Here is a 17168-nt window from a genome sequence, read left to right on the forward strand (position 1 = left end):
CACTATTTTTTTTAGAGGAGTATAAAAAAGGCGGGAAGAAGGGACGCACCACGTCTTAGACGAATCGCTATTGTTTCGCTTAATTTTTCAATTATCTTTGTTTTCTAATACAATTGTTTGTGTGTGTGTGTGTGTGTATGTGTGTGATGTGTGATATTTTCAATAATTGGGAACTGATCTTGCTAATTTAACGTGCATAACTTTATTGGAATAAAATTAACTTTTGGTTTTGTGATCTTGCTTGCAAATAATTTTAATCGCCCAAACACCCACGTGAGACGCTATGGCCAATCCTGATGTAGGCGGGCAACCGTCTATATATAGTTAAGATTAATAGAGCACTATCACACACATAGAAAAGCTTCTTGAACTTTTCAGTAAAGCAAGCAATACTCTTTGCACACAGCTACTTTTTAATTAAACATAGTAAAAACACATCTTTTGTGTATTTGAATATTTATTGAATACTTTTTAAATCCCTTAAAAAAGGATCTAGTTCTGTACCTCCTTTGGTTCTCTCTTTAGAGTTGTATGTACACGATAACATGCTAATACGGACTAATACGCGTTTTGATAAACAAATTATAAGTATTGCTAGCAAGACTAAAAGCATCGAAAAATTGCTCATTTCCAATATCATTTCCTTGATCCAACAAAATACTTGTCATTCCTTTGAATAAGTGTTAAACTTAAATGGGATAATAATAAATGGTAAAAATCATAAAGTTTAGAAAGATAGTTTTTAATAAAATCAATACAAATTGATTAGATATTACTATAACAGTTACTGTCGCTTATTATAGAACTAGGTATATGAACTGCTAAGTAGCACATTTATAATTAGTTTTTTCCTACAATCATACAAACAAGTATTGGATTATTAAATAATGGACGTCGGGTTCGTGTAAAAAAAAATGTTTTTAGGAGGGCTATAAGGTTAACAATAGTCATATTTAAAAAGTCGCTACCTGCGAGGCAATAAAACGAGCGAACAAAACTGACTGAAGCAATATTTTAGTTTACATTACAAGAATGTTTTCGCGTGCCTAAGTTTGTCCTTTATTAATTCTTAAGTTTTACGAACTACACAAAACTTGGCAGTAAGTTCACCTGCTTAGATGGAATTAATACTCTTCAGTTCTATTTAACTTGGTAATCGAACCTACCTAGTGCTCCTAGTACGTATTAGTGTTTTAGTGCCCCGCTAGCAATGTCTATTAAACATTACTAAAGTAATAATTTGCCCTAGTAGTGCCATAAAATTATGCACATATTACAAACATGATAAATGGGTGCGTTTTAATAATATGATTTTAATACAAACTGCACATTTATGTATGTAATTATATAACATCAAATTAAAATATTGTAATGGTTTCATTTCTATTCGGATGCTTAACAGCCGCTACGTTATTGACCAATTTGCTTTGTGAGAACAACTGGATGGTTGTTACTCTATCATGCAAAAATGGCCGAACAGGTTTGGATAAAATTTGGCACACACATAGCTTATTAAGAAACCTTGAATAAGAAATAGGATCGTTTTTACCATGTTCAACAAGGCCCAAGAGAGCAGTTAGTGCTAATATTTGAAGTGTATTTTGGATGATTTTCTTATGAAATATGAATTTATTACTAAACCCAACATCCATTTTTATCGAGTCAATATGCAACTTGCATAATTTATTGATATAATTTACACATTTATTTTTATTATATCTTAGATTAACAATAATAAGAAACATTGTAATATATAATTACAATGGTTCTGTGTACCTTTCATACACAACTAATAAGGACAAGTGTCCTGAAAGTTTATATTTAATACTTTGCTTACAAGAAAACTGTCAAAAACTTATTATAAGACTGAAAGGAACTACTTCTGTTGCTTGCGCTGGTTGTACAAAATGACATTGTTTTATTTTGGGCTTACTCCCCATATTGTATTGCTAAAAATACAAACATTTCCGGAAATATATAAAAAAATATCCAAAGAATTCTATCATACAATCATTCAATTGCGAACTCAGTTAACATTACAAATAAAGTTACTTTGTAACAAAGTCGACTTATTATCTCTTGTGGTTTTATTGCGCAAAATATTATAATAACCACCATAGAACAATACATGGGCGTCCAAGAGCCAATGTGCACTAACTATCCGTTTTGACTTCTTTGGCCGGCGGGGCGTCTTCGTGATCTTGCTGTCTCCTTTTCTTGCCATATTTCCCTTTGAAGTTGCCTTTGCCCTTGTGTTTGTAGTTCTTCATGTTCCTGCGTCGTTTGCCCATTTCCTCGGCAGTCTTATCTAAGTATTCCTTTTCCTCGTCGCCTTCCAACAGTCGTATATTCACTTTATGGTCTCCGACGCTCAAGGTACCATCGCTGATCAGCTTCATGTACTCCTTGGCACCATTCTCCTGTCCGAATCTAATCCAACCGTGTGTAAGGCCGACTTTGAAATCAACAAAACCTATATCGGCATCTTTATCTGAAATAGAAGGAAATTTGATTGATACCAGATTATATAAAATTCATACAAATATGCCATTCACCTGGTTTTAAATGGACAAAATTATTTGTGGGCAAATTGAAAACCTAATAAAATAAAATCAGCCTCATTGGACCCATCGGTGGGATCTGACAGAATACTAAATACTAAATCAAGTGTAAAAAGCTTGTAACTTAAGAAATCCATTAAAATCCCTTACCATGCGCAAGGATGGCAGATTTAATGTCTTCTCTGGAAATTGTATCATGTCCGTCACTAAAGTACAGCACCGTCCCAGTGGGGAGCGAGAAATCTGCCTTCTCTGGAACCTGTAAAATTTAAAATTCTCTGTAAAATAACTTGTTTTAACGTTATAATGGTGCTGCATTATGATCTGATGTTTCCTTGTATACTGTCTGCATATAAACTAATTAACTGAAACATTTTATAGTAAAGTAAGAGATATTATGAGAGTCGAAAGTAAAAAATTAAGTTATATAATATCAAGATTTATTTTCGTATCAAGCTATTATTGATTATATTGTAAAGAGAAATGCCTGTTTGTTTGTAATCAACAAAGTCTACGAAATAAATCGAAATAATTAATTTAAAAGTAATATAGGCTATAAATTGTATGCCACCCAATCACGAGTGAAACCGTCGCACAATTAATATCATATAATTTTTTTCTTCAGTAGTCCAAACATCCAAGATTTTCAAAAAAATACTCATAAAAATGGGTGTTAACAATCCACAGATCACTCACTTCTACTACTACCTCCTTAGTACGTTTCTCCCTCTTATCTCTCCTGTTGGCGTGCTCCTCTTGTTTCATCTTCAGGTAATCCTCTTGCCACAATACAAGAAGATCAGTGCCTTTGAATTTTAAATTCTTCGTCTCCACAAATTTGTCAGCCTGAATGTGAAATTAAAATGTTTCTTTTAAATTAGACTGGATCTATTTGCTACAAATTTATAATAAAAATTTTTGTGATAAGGTTAGATTTTAATTTATGAAAAATAAAATACAAATGAAATCACCTGATCCCTAGTCTTGAAGGTTATAAATATGGATCCTTTGAACATGCGTTTTTTTGTGCGTTTGTCTAGATATCGCCTCATGATCAAATTCTCAATAACCTCGAATGGTTTAAAGAACTGAAGCAAGTCATCCAGAGTCGAATCCTTGGCGAAACCTTTGGCGTAGACAGTCCTGGCCAGCAGCTGCTTGCGACGGTCTTCTGTCATCTCTGGTATTGGCATTTTAGGACTGCGACGCACTTTCGTGTCTGAAATCTAGACAGTACACATGTAACATTGATTATTTTTGATTTTTAGTGAAATAACTAAAAATAGTATGTAGCCCAATTTTGCCTTGTGTTGGAGATTTACACAGATTTTATAATGTAGGATTAAAGTATTGTCTGCATGAAAAGCCCCATTCAGGTGTTTGGACTATTGATTATCAGAAAAAATCATTCATTGATTGTACAAATATAAAACTTACAGTAAATGTATAAACATACCTCTAGAAGTCCAGATGTGGATTTCTGCAGTGCCTTCACAATGACATCAACGTCTGTGGTGAGCTTGGAGAGCCGGTTGAACCTGGTTAGCACCTCTAAGGGCACCCAGCCATCGTCCAGCTTGGTTTGTTCATTGAGAAATTTGTCTCGAGGCAAGTTTATGTCACCTGGAATGTTTGGCTACTGGTTATTAATCATCATCCACTCATTACTGTTCTAATGCTGAGCAGTGGTTTCCTCAGAACAATAAGTACTTAGTACTTTATCAACAAGGAGGGCCCCCTCCTGGTTTAGGGGTCTGTCCTCCGCTCTTATGAAAACGAGAGAAATAAGACTATTTACACAGGGTTTATATAAGTAGCTATAATTTTAACTTGCTCCCTGGGGGGCGCAGGTTCGCATTACGTAAATTACGGCATAATTATCTTTTAGCTGTAGAACGTTAATAGATTAGTACACTGAAACCAAATACATTCATAGTTGACATAGGTGTAAGAGTTACTATGAATTTGACTGATGAAATATTAAATAGTTTGTGCAATAAGGTTATTTATCTTAACTTTGCTTACATAGTTATAAACGTGGTAGAAACATTATTGAGCGCTGCTGTTCTGGTTTAGAAGGACACACTCATATCAGTTCACGATACAACTTAGTTCTCAGGCCGACCTTAGGGAGGACTCTACACTTCAATGAAGTTGATTTTAGACGTCCATGGGCGGCAGTTGCCATTTATCGTCAGGTAGACAGCATGTGCTCTATATTTCTAAAATAAAACCTTTTGAAATACTTACTAAAATAGTATTCCATCTGGCGGATGATGGATTCTTCCAAAGAGGCTTCGTCAGCTTTATCGTCATTTTTATCTTCATTACTCCCTTCTGCATTCGCTTCTTCAGCAACGGTCTCCTCGACATTACTGTCCTCCTTGCCTTCACCATTTGCTTTCAACTCAACCTCCTTTTCCTCAGTCATATTTGATAATCTGAATATAAAATTGCTGACCAATATGTCCGCCAACTAGAATTAGACGCGCAGTTTACAGCAATAATACTCACCAAGTATATATTTGAAATATGTTTTATTAAAAGGGGATTTACAAGTAGTCTAAACTGATAGTTACTCTAATATTTACTCTTGTTTTAACAAAACACGTGTTCTAATTTAACACGCCGCAAGTCCAACCATGTTACCATGTACCGGCGACAGTTAATCGATACGAAAATGACGAGATACAAAATAAGATATTGATAATCTGCGCCAGGAAACCACAGAATATAATTTACGCGCATAGAATAAAAAATGCATCCATAGACATAATATCGTTTAAATGCACATATAATGGAAATAATAAAGCCAAAAGGCTACTTGACTCAAATTAAAATAATATTATAAGTATAGTCCCGAGTCCGTGTAAAACTGCAAGTTCGCTCTGAATATAGAAATAAATCGCGTCGCCGTAGCAAATTATATGACTACACCAGCCCGCAAAAACTTCGTTTAGTTTTAAAGCTCAATCATTTTTTCATAAAATTATCGTAGGATAAAACTAGACTCCGACTGTCGGAGACAGATTTATATTGATTTTTTTGACTTTAGACGTAATGTTTATGAAAATGCCTTAACATAAGTTAAAATACAATATATGTAATATTTATTATTTAATTAATAAGTGAAAAGTAAAAAAAGGAAATACATTTTATAAATTTTGGAGTGTTACACATCCGATTATCGGATGTCCTAATCCGGTAATCGGACAAACAACGTATGATAATAGTGTCTGTGTCATACACATAAGTGTCACAACCTTAATAACCTCAAATCTCAACAATCACAAAACATCTATAAATATTTAGCAAACAATATGAAAGAAATTTCTTGGCTATTATAAAGTGGAAGTGGATGAAAACATAAGTTATTGGCAAAATGGGAGTTAGAGGTTTGACCACATATATCAATTATAACCAAGACATATTCATGCAACAATATTTTCTTCGTGACTGTTTTCTTGTTATCGATGGAAACAGCCTTTGCGCGCAATTATACAGAACATTAAACGGATTCTCCGCTTTCGGCGGCGATTACGATAAATACGCAGCTCATACGAAGACGTTTTTCAAATATTTGAGAAAATGTAACGTGACACCATTCGTTATTTTTGATGGCAGTTATGTAGTGAAGAAATTGAAGACCGCTTACAGTCGTCTACGATCCAAAATTAGTGGCGCGTCCAGGCTAGATCCAGTGACTCAAGACAGTTTACAGATCTTCCCATACTTGCTTCGGTATGTCTTCAAAGAGGTACTGAATGAATTGAATATTCCGTACACAATCTGTGAATTTGAGGCTGATGACGAAATCGCAGCTATGGCCAGGCATCTTCAGTGCCCAGTGTTGAGTTACGACTCCGACTTCTTTATTTACAATGTACTGTATATTCCATTCAATACAGTAGAGATTAAGCCTAAGCCTATTGAACACAATGGTACCAAGGTGCATGCAATACACTGTAAATTGTACACAGTTAAAGGGCTTTGTGACCATTTTGGTGGTCTCAAGGAGGAACTATTGCCACTATTAGCCACACTGCTTGGCAATGATTATGCAGAAAAAAAGGTGTTTAGAAAGTTTTTCTCTCAGCTAAAGTTACAAAAGAGTCGGAAGAGGAAAAATGAGCAACAAAGATGCATCCATGCTATGTTCAATTGGCTCAAAAATGAAACTTTGGACTCTGCTATTGAGAAAATTTTGGGTAGACTCAAGAAACACCAGAAGAACAAAATACACTTGATTATCACGAGAAGTATTGATAGTTACAACAGTAATCATTGTAGATCACTGTTGTTTTTTGATATTCCAGATGAAACAACTAGAAAGGTTGAAAATATTGTAATTCCTGAAACATCAAGTACCATAGGTCTTGAAGAAAATAGCCAAGAGGATGATGAAGACGATGGTGATTTGTTCGAAGATAAGGATGACAGTAGTGATTCCACTGGCAGTGAAGCCAGCTCTGTAGAAGAATCTGATGAAAACAGTGTACCAGACTGGTTTGCCGATAGAGTCAGAACCCATCTCATACCTCCATGTTACCTCAACATCTTCACTCTACATTTACATTTTTGCAGCCCACAGGCTGAAGACTATAGTGATACAGACTCTTTTCTATGTGCATTACCAATATTAAGATATGGATTTGATATGCTGACAGATTTTGAGCATGACAGTTTTACATATGTCAGTAGAGAAGGCAACAATGAATATAGGAGGATATTTATAGATAAGGAATATTCTACACCAAGATTAATAAATGCACCATTTTATGAACTTTCTGAAGAACAATTAAAATCATGTTTTATGCACTTTCTACAGCAACACTTCTCAAATCTTGACATCAGTGACTTTGATATGTTGCCAACCAATTTCAAATTGTACATGATAGCAATATTATGGTGGATAGCTAAATGTGATGTGCCCCTAACACATGTACATAGTCTGCTGTTATGTTACGTAGTTTTAGAAGTGATTGATGAAAAAACTGGAACTTTCCGTGGCCATAATCACTTCAACAACAAATTCTCAAAGAAAATTGAGGAGTTCAAACGTAGACCAGTAAATCAAGTAACTGAGGATGTTTGTTTGAACAAAAATAAGGTTAATTATGAGGATTGTATGGTAGCAGCAAGTGTCCTTTTAAAACATTTTGAAATTGACAATAGCATTAAGAAAAGGCCGAAGTCATATGATGTGAAAAGAATACACTCCTTTGCCCAATTTCAGTGTTGCTTAGGACAGTTGAACAGCTTAAATAAATTATGCTGTAAAAATTTTGAGACCACAATATATTCTAAGAGTTACAATGGTACTTTTGTTTACAATATTGCTTTGAAGTTAGAAAATCAGAATCCTACAGAATATCTAGACCAATATCTCAAAGGTGCTACAACTGTTTTAATGTTTTATAAGAATTTATGTACAGTTTTTAGTAAATTACTGGAAAAGTTAGATTTGAAAACGAAAACCTGTTTGCCGAAAAAGGTGACAAGGCGTGGTAGACGAAAAAATAAAACAGAATTAAAAGAAATCAATTTTCTTGTAAAAGGTTTTGAATCAGAGGTTGTAATATAGTTTTTTTTTGTTATAAAACTGTTTTATTCCACCCTTCCTACATAGTATAATAATATTACAAAATTGCAAGGATTGTTAGAATTTTATTTTTATTACTTTATTATAATTATATTATTAATATGGCATTTACTACTCGATAAAAGGTACCGTCGGCGCGTCACTAGTATTTCAAATCACGCTGTGAACTTAACTATGTACATACTTATATATTAATTATAATAAACAAGCCCTGAACTAATCAGCGATTAAATTATCTTTACTTCCGACATAGATTAGACTTCCGATAAGGATTACTTGTTCTTCTATTCAAGCTTAAGGATAAGAAAACATAGATTAAAATGTAAATAAATATTTTAATACTATGTTACGATGTTAACGACTTTTAGATTTTCCATTCGCATAGGTTTCTTGTGGGCTGGAAGTGCTGGAACACACCATACTGTTCAATTTCTCGCCCAAAATGTAGAATGTAAGGGCTACGCACACACTCGCTGTAATGAAGATAGCACGTGCGAACCAATTCAAATGGTCGAATATCGGGTACACCCACACTCCCGTTCTCATGTAAATCACGAACATCCACAGAATGTAACTGCAGTTGAAGGCGATTATAATGAAGAAGCCAGTTGCTCTCGAAGGATAACTTCTGTACGAAGACAGGAGCTCTATTATTATGAAGATGGCAACGGTTGTGTGCATTACGTGGTTCACCCACTTTGGATATAATCTGAAAGAAGTTTAAGAAAATAAGATAAAGTATAAGCAACAGTCAAACCCAGGGCTCTACCAATTTTAATGTTTTCTACGGTATATTCGCTGTTCATTGCTTAATAACTTTTACGCTTTAAATTTTATGTGTTTATATTTTTAGGGTAAAAAGTTCATATTAAGTAGAAACATACATTTCTGAGTTTTCATAAATTTTACTCGTAGTAATGTGGCGGGAAATTTAAATGCTTTTGTCAAGTGTCGACAAACGAAATCTTAATTACCTTTCAATGTGGTCCGGGAAGATCAACTGTTTATCCACCGCATATATACTCCAGAAAGCGAGGGAAACGTAGATAGCCACTGGAAAGGCCAGAGAGAATAGAGTGTCTTTTATTTTTCGAATTATTGGCGCGCGTTTTGATGACTTTGCTTCTGAGCCGAAGATGTCGTTCATAAAAGCTATGCAGTAGAAGATTGTTTGCATTATCTGTAAAAAAGATTGATAATATTTTAATTATTATTGTTGTTATTATTTGTAAGTGCTCTCCTAGTATAGTCATCATCGACGCCCAGGTAAGCCGAATTTTAGATTATATTTGGATTTACTCGTTAAGAAAAGTACCTACTTAGAGGCAGTAGGTAAGATTTATCTTACAGGCTACATTTTATTTCGAAAATGTTTTAGCTTTCCCTATTTAAATTTAAAAAACCATACGCGACTTCTTTTCATCGTCGCGTCGCGTGGTCTTAAATTTGTATATATTATGTCTAAATTAGATACATGGCTGTGATTTATATCTGCCGTATTTTACGACGATCATGTATAAGCACCTATCCCTCTTTATCTTTGTCAGTAAATTTTAACGCATAATATCTTGATAATTATAATAATTACGTATCTATATAATTAAATGTATTGAAAATTGAAAGCAGTGATCAAGATAACAGATAATACATAGCTATGTAAACTCTATATGACCATTTCGAATTACTATAGTCGCAAAATACGAATGAACGAAGTTAAACACGTACCGTATTTAGCACAACATAAATCTTTTCAGCAACTAGGATCCCAGTTTTTTCTTAAGTTTAAAATTGAGTGAAAAATTATTAAAAATTAAATAAATCTTAAAAGTAAATTATTTAAAATACAGTAACCTTTTGGATAGCATATTATAGGACCAAATCCACCGGTAACGACCTGATTAACCTTAAATATATAGGTCGTCTTACCCTGTAACCCTGTATAAATAAAATTTAAATGCCAGGAAATTTAATTATTCTACTTTATTTCGCTTTTTCTTTAATGAACGCTGTACTATTGTAGTATTTAGCGGCACATTTTGATATTTCTGCGTGTGACATTTATGTGTTCCTCACACTTAGGTAAATGTTCGGCACTGACCAATTTGTATATAAATTTGAGAAGTAATTGAACTATTTGCAGTTAATTTTTCTAAATCACTCCAAGTACATACCTAAGATCAACAGCACTAATACACGTTGAAACCCTAACCAGAGCAGTTTTACACCTTTTAACAAATAAAATGTTTTGCTACTTCTGTGTGATACTCAACACGAAGGTGCTAGTAACAACAATTTACATTTTAATATAATTAGCACCTGCGAGCATAGACAGTATTTAAGACATATATTTTTCCTTATAGAACAGGATATAGTTTCCATACTTACGAGACACCACATAGTGAGAAACATACTCCGTGATTGTAACGGCAAATCCTCTAATTCCTTAGCAGGCAACGGTAAAACAATATATAACTGGTCGTACAATATCGTGTACGCGTTAATTGTAGCAGCACATAAGTGGAACACTGGTCGAAACATTGTTGTGAATACTTAAAAAAAATAAAACTAAATGCACTAAAGCGCGCGAAACCGACGACGTCCGATGGACAATTGAATGATTGTTAATTGCTCGTCATGACATCGTTGGGAATACTGAAATGTAGAAGGCGCTTACGAATGGTCTGGTTTCGTATCAAACGTTACGTGTATGGATAAGGTAATAAATAAATAAGTATCATGATTACGTTAATTATTTAAATATAGGTATGTATAGATAAATATGGTACATAATTAAACTCTCGGAGCTCAGAAATAGGTGTAGATGACACATGACCTCGCAGAACACGAGATTCAAGCTCAACTTGTTATTGTTCGATTTACTTACTTATTTTATGCGCTTATGGAATAATTTTATATCACTTTATGGTATTTAAGTAATGGTTGTTTACATTTATTTCATCAAGCACTAAATATCTATATAATAATATACCGTTTTAACTTGCAGAAATAATAAACGAGCATGCAGTCCAACTAGTGGTAAGTGGTTGTTATCGCTTGTGAAGAACCTTAATCAACCAGAGATAGGATTAGAGTTCTTTCTGAAATCGTCTCCAAATGTGTTGCTACCCCTGAGGTTCCACCACCTTCGTGTGTTATTTGTACCTACAAAATTCGGCAGAATTTGGTGTGTATAACTCAGAACGTTAACAAATACTGTACTCGTACAAATATTGTTTAAATCATAAAAAATCTACTTCGCATAATTTCTATAACACATTGCGCATAATAGTAATAACTATATAATTATCATAGATAAGTATAGATATCTCACCGCCTTGTAATTGAAGGAAGCCATTAAATGGCTTAAACGGCTGACAATTCGACAGAATGGCTTACAAGCCATTTAATGGCTGTCATGGTGTAATTTACGCGGAACAATGCGGAGCAAAAACACAAAAACGAAGAAAAAGTGCGGATAAATATCGTTTCATTCGTAAATGATTTAAAAACTGCATTTTTTTAATATTTTTCAAACACGAAAATAGATGACAGTGACAATTTCCATTGTAAACATTGGTTACATCTTCCTGTTAGGAGTGAGTTATCTTTACTAATCTATGATAATAATACATAATGTCCATTCTACATATTTTTCTATTCTGAGTAAGTATAAATGGTTGCATGTTCCACCGTACTTGTAGCATATTATTGAATATAGGTTTTTGTAGATGTTTTTTCAATTGACATTTTCAATTATCATTGTTTCAGCAGACAATAAAATGATGATTTATATTCCTGTATTATCTCCGTGTAGAGCTCCTATTCGTTTTTGTATGTGCCCTGAGCGTATTCATTATTATTATAATAGGTACATAGTAATGAATATTAATTGGCTCGATGACAGTTATTAAATTTAATAATTAAAGTAAAGTTATCGTGATTCTACTTTGTAGGTAGGTACCTCACCACCACTTTCTCTGCCCTAGGTAAGTACCATTGTAGTGCTGTTAATGTTAAGGGATGTTCCAACGGCTATGAGGTATTACAATCCTACTTGGGGCTTCTCGGACGACTACATATGTCCAGAAACGGCAGCGACCACTTGCTATCATGTAGATGACTTACTCATTTGTTATTTTGCAATAATAGGAAATAATAATGTAATTGAGATATAAGAGATTATGCGCTAAGATATAATTAATTATTTAATTTACTTACCGTACCGTGTACTCGTACACTTCAGAAAAGTAAGGTATACATAAAATTACATAGTTATGTGTTATCAATTGATAATTGTACTATCCCAATTGTTTATTTTAACTACTTTTCCTTATGTTCTTATTAAACTTACGATTTATACTTAAAAAAAAAATTCCTTTAAAACCATTGAAGATATTTGTAAGTACCTACAAAGTTGAGATTCCTTTAATAAAACCATATAATTTAGATAAAGATCTATCGAGAACGACAAGCCTCTACTCAATTCTCACCTGTATATTTATCAGTATCACTAATTATTTTTCTGCACAATATGCCAACACTGTATGACGTAAGCATTACATACATAATAGTGCTAATAATCCTTACTAACGATTAATTATCATAATTGAAACATTAGATATAATTAGATAGAATTTACCATAAGTGTACCTAAGTATTTAAATGAATTTGAAATACTATATGTGCTCTACCTATTCTCTACATTGGGTTGATCAGAGCATCAGGGGGGGCCCGATTTGGACAATACGATATGATTCAAATCTTCCCGAATCTTATGTAATCTTGCTTGCTCCCTTGCATATCACGGGATTACAACATTCTAATACTTTTGCTCGATCCACTTATGAACAATGAAGAACACCAGCCTGTGTAACATCTCACAGGAGTTATTGTAGCAAAATTTAACGTTACAATGGTGCTTCCAAGAGCAGTGATAGCTTAGTGGTTGAAAGTCGGCTTCTTCACGTAATTATAAATCAATGAACACTTGCTATAGCGGTGAAGGAAAACATCGTGAGGAGTACGCCTTTGGTTTACGAATTCACACTTAGCCAACGCGTTGGTCTACGGCCTAAACACTTCTCATTCTAAGTGGAGATCTGTGTCCAGCAGTGGGAAATTATAGGGTTGATGACGACGTGGTGCCTCAATAGTCTAACCACAAAGGGCCTGTGATAGTAACAGAACATGAGTCATGGAGTAAGGCTTGTGAAATGTATCAATGAAAACTGTTATCGTCGCATTCGTCTCCGGGTTTGCGGGTCAAAGTTTGTATGTCAGCGATAACTGAGATAAGCAAGATAGATTACAACACAGGCGGATCCAGGATTTTTCAATTTGGTTTGACCTAGTAGACTTTGAGTTTGATGACAAACGGTCTACTTAGAAAGAGGAAAAATAATGTTCTTTGCGAGATAAGTCAAAAGTTGCTAAAAAAAGTCTAATTAGAAGGAATAATGCAGGGTTGAAAAAAGGTTGGAAGTTAGAAAAAAGGATCCTATTTCTTATTGCTTTCTAAATACATATTTGCAGCCCCCTTCAAGTCATGAATGGTCTCAAATATATATAATTAATCTGGTCTTATTTGAAGGGGGTCGTTGATTTTAAATGTACCTTTTGTTAAAATATCTTCAATGCTTTTTAATTTAGTTTTCAGCGTTACTATATCTATAATTAACCCCATTGTATAGAACGTACGTATGAATGTTCAACTACGATTGAAGATAAGTAATGTATCACCTCTTAGAGACCTTCGATAATTCATGAATTGAATGCACATATTATTAATAACTGTGTCCTAAAGAAATCTCTGTATCTTAATGAGACCTACTTGAAAAAGCCTTCTCAATCTGTCGATAACTTGTGACGATGATGACGCATTTTCAAATTCCATGTATCATTCTCTTAATGCGTCTAAAGTCTACGGTATAATTAAAAAAAATCCTTTCATTTCATTTGATTATATTTCATTCTGTTTCGTGTCGTTCCAATCCATTCCATTTCCATTTCATTGAAATAAAAATATAGTTGTTATATCAGTGTGAATGATAACGGATTATCGATACTCCAATCTTTCCAAAGCGTCATAAGTCCCAATCCCACTTCTTAATATAGCGACGTGCCAATATGCGGATTTATCCCGGGGAGTATTAAGCCCGGTTCGACGCGTTTAAGCACGCTTCTTTGTACAGCCTATATATCTTTAGAACTTACGAGAATTTAATAAAACTCTAACATTGACCAATAAATAACGAGTATAGCCGGTAGGCCTATAAATAATAAATTATAAACTGGAGTTCCTCATATTAAAGCAGCAATTAAACATATTTTTGAATATTACGCTGAGCTACGAAGGAAAGCTAAGTTAAGCGAATAAAATGTGATATGAATTGTTATAGCATAGCTACAGTCGTCGGGATTCTAAGCCAGATTCCATCCGTTTAAAAAAATATATTTTTGCTATAGCCAGCTATTCCACCAGAGCTAAGCTTAATAATCAAAAAATTTTAAGTAGGTACTCGTATTTGTGGATTTGCTACACATCCATAGCTTAGCTACCTCGCATAAACTGGTGGCAAAGGCACACTAATGAAATGTTGATTAAAATTATAGTACCATATCGATTTCAGTACCTATTTTTCGAAATGCGAAATGAAATAAAATCTCGTAAAAATACTAACCACTGAATAATGAAACACGTAATAGCTACAAGCCTCGAGTTATTTATAGGGAACCGATATGTTTAATAGACGATTTACGCAAATAAGTAGGAACTGAAATTTCCCTAGGGTCGCCCCGATTCAGCGTTGCCGAGGTATTTTTTATGGCTAAGGCTCCTAAAGATGGAAATAAAATAAAAATAAATCACTTTCTACACTCGTACATATAGATTCTACAAATATTAGGCGTTTGGTTTTTTATATGATTCAATTAGCAAACGAGTAAGTAAGATAAATGCTGGACATGGACAGCAAGCGACTCCAGACAGAAAAGCGGATTTATTTGTAGCTACTCCTATGGACTACCAAAATTGTCTGATGCTTAAGTCAGCCAACATCCACATATTTTAACTGTAAGAACTGCTCGATGCTAGAAATGGATGTAACGATGGTACCATCAAAGTCGTGACCCGGTCTACTAATATTGTTAGTAGGTACTGACATGATTATTAAGATTAAAAAGCTGTTCACAGATGATTTTGTACCGCAAAGAATAAATTCAAGTACCTACTTTATATTTGGTTCTCTGCCTTATTCCTCACTTCAAATCAGAACAGTAATGCTCGTTGCAGCTATTATAATAGGGGAATCTTTAGGGCCACTAGAGTCGAATAACAAAGTGTTATGTACAGGATAATAATTGGTTTTATGGTAAAACATTGTTAGAAAGAGTGCATTGTCGTGGACGACGTGGCTTCACAAAAAGTCTGCAAGAACGCTTCATTATTGTGAACAAAGATGTTTAAATAGATATGGATATGGTAAATTTTTAATTTTCGATCAGTGAAAAATAAATGTTTTTCTATTATAAAGATTTAAGTAGGAAACGTTTGGAAAGTGGTAGAACTCTTTGTGGTTTTACTCTGGCGGCATCACCGCCACACCTATTTGTACCTAATAACAGCTGTGTTAAGCGTTGCTGTGATATGCTTTGAAGGGTGTGGCAAGGGAGACATACTTTTCTGAGGCGTTCCAGCTTAGTCCTTTGGGGTAGCGGCGCATCTGTGGTCGACCACAAGTAGGAACATCTAATGCTATCTGGGGTTGATTACAGATCTTGATGGGCGGCAGTAGCCACTTACCATCAGGTGACTTCATGCTCGTCTTCTACTTTTATATTATAGAAAGAAAATAAAAGTCTGTCTAATATTCTTACATCCACGATATCAAGCGCAAGTCCGTTCTTTAATCTGCAACGGTACCGCCAGCAGAATTTAATATTCATTTAGTAAATTCTCCATATTATATATTCTCCATATTAATATGAGACGGTTGTCGTACTATGTTACCGTCGTAATATTTTATACTCGAGGGAGTAGTCGATTAGATTAAAATATGAGAATAAAAACGGTTTTTAAAGAGATTTTTAAGAAAATGTTCGTGCTAGCTTATCATTTAGCTTTAAGTATATTATTTTTTGACGTTATATTACGATTTCGCTCGTTGCTAATTGGGAGACTGGGAGTAACGTTCGCCACATTGCTCCATTTTGGAGTGGAATAGATATAAGATACATACAAAACAAATTTAATTAAATTAGCCCTCATGCAAAAAGAGAGTGATATAAACATGTTACCATGTACCGGCGACAGATAATAGATACGAAAATGACGAGAGCCAAAATAAAATATGCATAATCTGCGCCAGGAAACCACAGATCACAATTTACGCGCATATAAAAAAATGCATCCATAGACATAATATCGTTTAAATGCACACGTAACGGAAATAGTACAGCCAAAAGGCTACTTAACTCAACTTAAAATAATATTATAACTATAAGTAATTAAGTAGGTCGTGTAAAACTGCAAGTCTAGTCTGAATAGAGAAATGAATCGCGTCGCCATAGCAAGTTGTACGACAACACCTGCTCGCAATAACTTTAATTTTATTAAAAAAATGATTGCTTTAATATTAAATAAAGCAATCATTTTTTTAATAAAATTATGGTGCGCTAAAACCAGACTCGCGACTGTCAGAGACAGATTTATGTTAAAATTTTGGACCAAATGTTAATTTGACTTTAGACATAATATTTACGAAATTGACGTGGTAGACGAAAAAATAAAACAGAATTAAAAGAAATAAATTTTCTTGTAAAAGGTTTTGAATCAGATGTTGTAATATAGTATTTTTTGTTATAAAACTGTTTATTATAATAGTTATAAGTTTAAATTAAGGGTTATTTCATTATAGTTTCAACTTTGCCAAAAATTATCTCAATTGGCAACACTTATTACATATATATATTTTAATATTGAAATATTTATTGATACACATTTATTC

General features: G+C 33.9%; 3 protein-coding genes across 5 annotated transcripts; 1 reads left to right on the top strand and 2 right to left on the bottom strand.

Annotated features, from left to right (window-relative positions):
- Nucleotides 1-726: 726 nt before the first annotated feature.
- On the bottom strand, nucleotides 727-5294 carry La (La autoantigen-like). 3 transcript variants are annotated; one of them, XM_073080201.1, is made up of 7 exons: nucleotides 5141-5294; nucleotides 4812-5037; nucleotides 4018-4184; nucleotides 3533-3787; nucleotides 3258-3407; nucleotides 2712-2820; nucleotides 727-2491 (listed from the first exon to the last, which is right to left on the bottom strand). In XM_073080201.1, exons 2-7 carry the CDS (start codon nucleotides 4990-4992, stop codon nucleotides 2154-2156), a joined length of 1200 nt encoding a protein of 399 aa, XP_072936302.1. In that variant the 5' UTR covers nucleotides 4993-5037; nucleotides 5141-5294; the 3' UTR covers nucleotides 727-2153. The 3 variants fall into 3 exon arrangements, with proteins under 3 accessions (XP_072936302.1, XP_072936304.1, XP_072936301.1); XM_073080203.1 differs by having other exon boundaries at nucleotides 4812-5002; nucleotides 5076-5244; XM_073080200.1 differs by having other exon boundaries at nucleotides 4812-5244.
- Nucleotides 5295-5807: 513 nt separating this feature from the next.
- On the top strand, nucleotides 5808-8163 carry ast (single-strand DNA endonuclease protein asteroid). Its single transcript, XM_073080433.1, has one exon. It carries the CDS (start codon nucleotides 5944-5946, stop codon nucleotides 8143-8145), a length of 2202 nt encoding a protein of 733 aa, XP_072936534.1. The 5' UTR covers nucleotides 5808-5943; the 3' UTR covers nucleotides 8146-8163.
- Nucleotides 8164-8478: 315 nt separating this feature from the next.
- On the bottom strand, nucleotides 8479-10787 carry LOC140747812 (androgen-induced gene 1 protein). The gene is made up of 3 exons (XM_073080434.1): nucleotides 10549-10787; nucleotides 9138-9343; nucleotides 8479-8872 (listed from the first exon to the last, which is right to left on the bottom strand). Exons 1-3 carry the CDS (start codon nucleotides 10699-10701, stop codon nucleotides 8518-8520), a joined length of 714 nt encoding a protein of 237 aa, XP_072936535.1. The 5' UTR covers nucleotides 10702-10787; the 3' UTR covers nucleotides 8479-8517.
- Between the last annotated feature and the right edge of the window lie 6381 nt (nucleotides 10788-17168).

This window comes from Epargyreus clarus, unplaced genomic scaffold, assembly GCF_041222505.1.
Source record: "Epargyreus clarus isolate Ecla_fem2 unplaced genomic scaffold, WU_Ecla_fem_2.2 ptg000015l, whole genome shotgun sequence".
Lineage (NCBI taxonomy): Eukaryota > Metazoa > Arthropoda > Insecta > Lepidoptera > Hesperiidae > Epargyreus > Epargyreus clarus.

Excerpts from the sequence above, each read along its gene's own strand:
- ast (XM_073080433.1), top strand. The coding sequence starts at position 5,944 with ATGGGAGTTAGAGGTTTGACCACATATATCAATTATAACCAAGACATA.
- La (XM_073080201.1), bottom strand. The coding sequence starts at position 4,992 with ATGACTGAGGAAAAGGAGGTTGAGTTGAAAGCAAATGGTGAAGGCAAG. Across the intron at positions 3,788-4,017 it reads CCACATCTGGACTTCTAGAG|ATTTCAGACACGAAAGTGCG; the intron begins GTATGTTTATAC and ends TGTACTGTCTAG. Across the intron at positions 3,408-3,532 it reads CCTTCAAGACTAGGGATCAG|GCTGACAAATTTGTGGAGAC; the intron begins GTGATTTCATTT and ends TTTCACATTCAG.
- LOC140747812 (XM_073080434.1), bottom strand. The coding sequence starts at position 10,701 with ATGTTTCGACCAGTGTTCCACTTATGTGCTGCTACAATTAACGCGTAC. Across the intron at positions 9,344-10,548 it reads TTCTCACTATGTGGTGTCTC|ATAATGCAAACAATCTTCTA; the intron begins GTAAGTATGGAA and ends TCTTTTTTACAG. Across the intron at positions 8,873-9,137 it reads TTCCCGGACCACATTGAAAG|ATTATATCCAAAGTGGGTGA; the intron begins GTAATTAAGATT and ends AACTTCTTTCAG.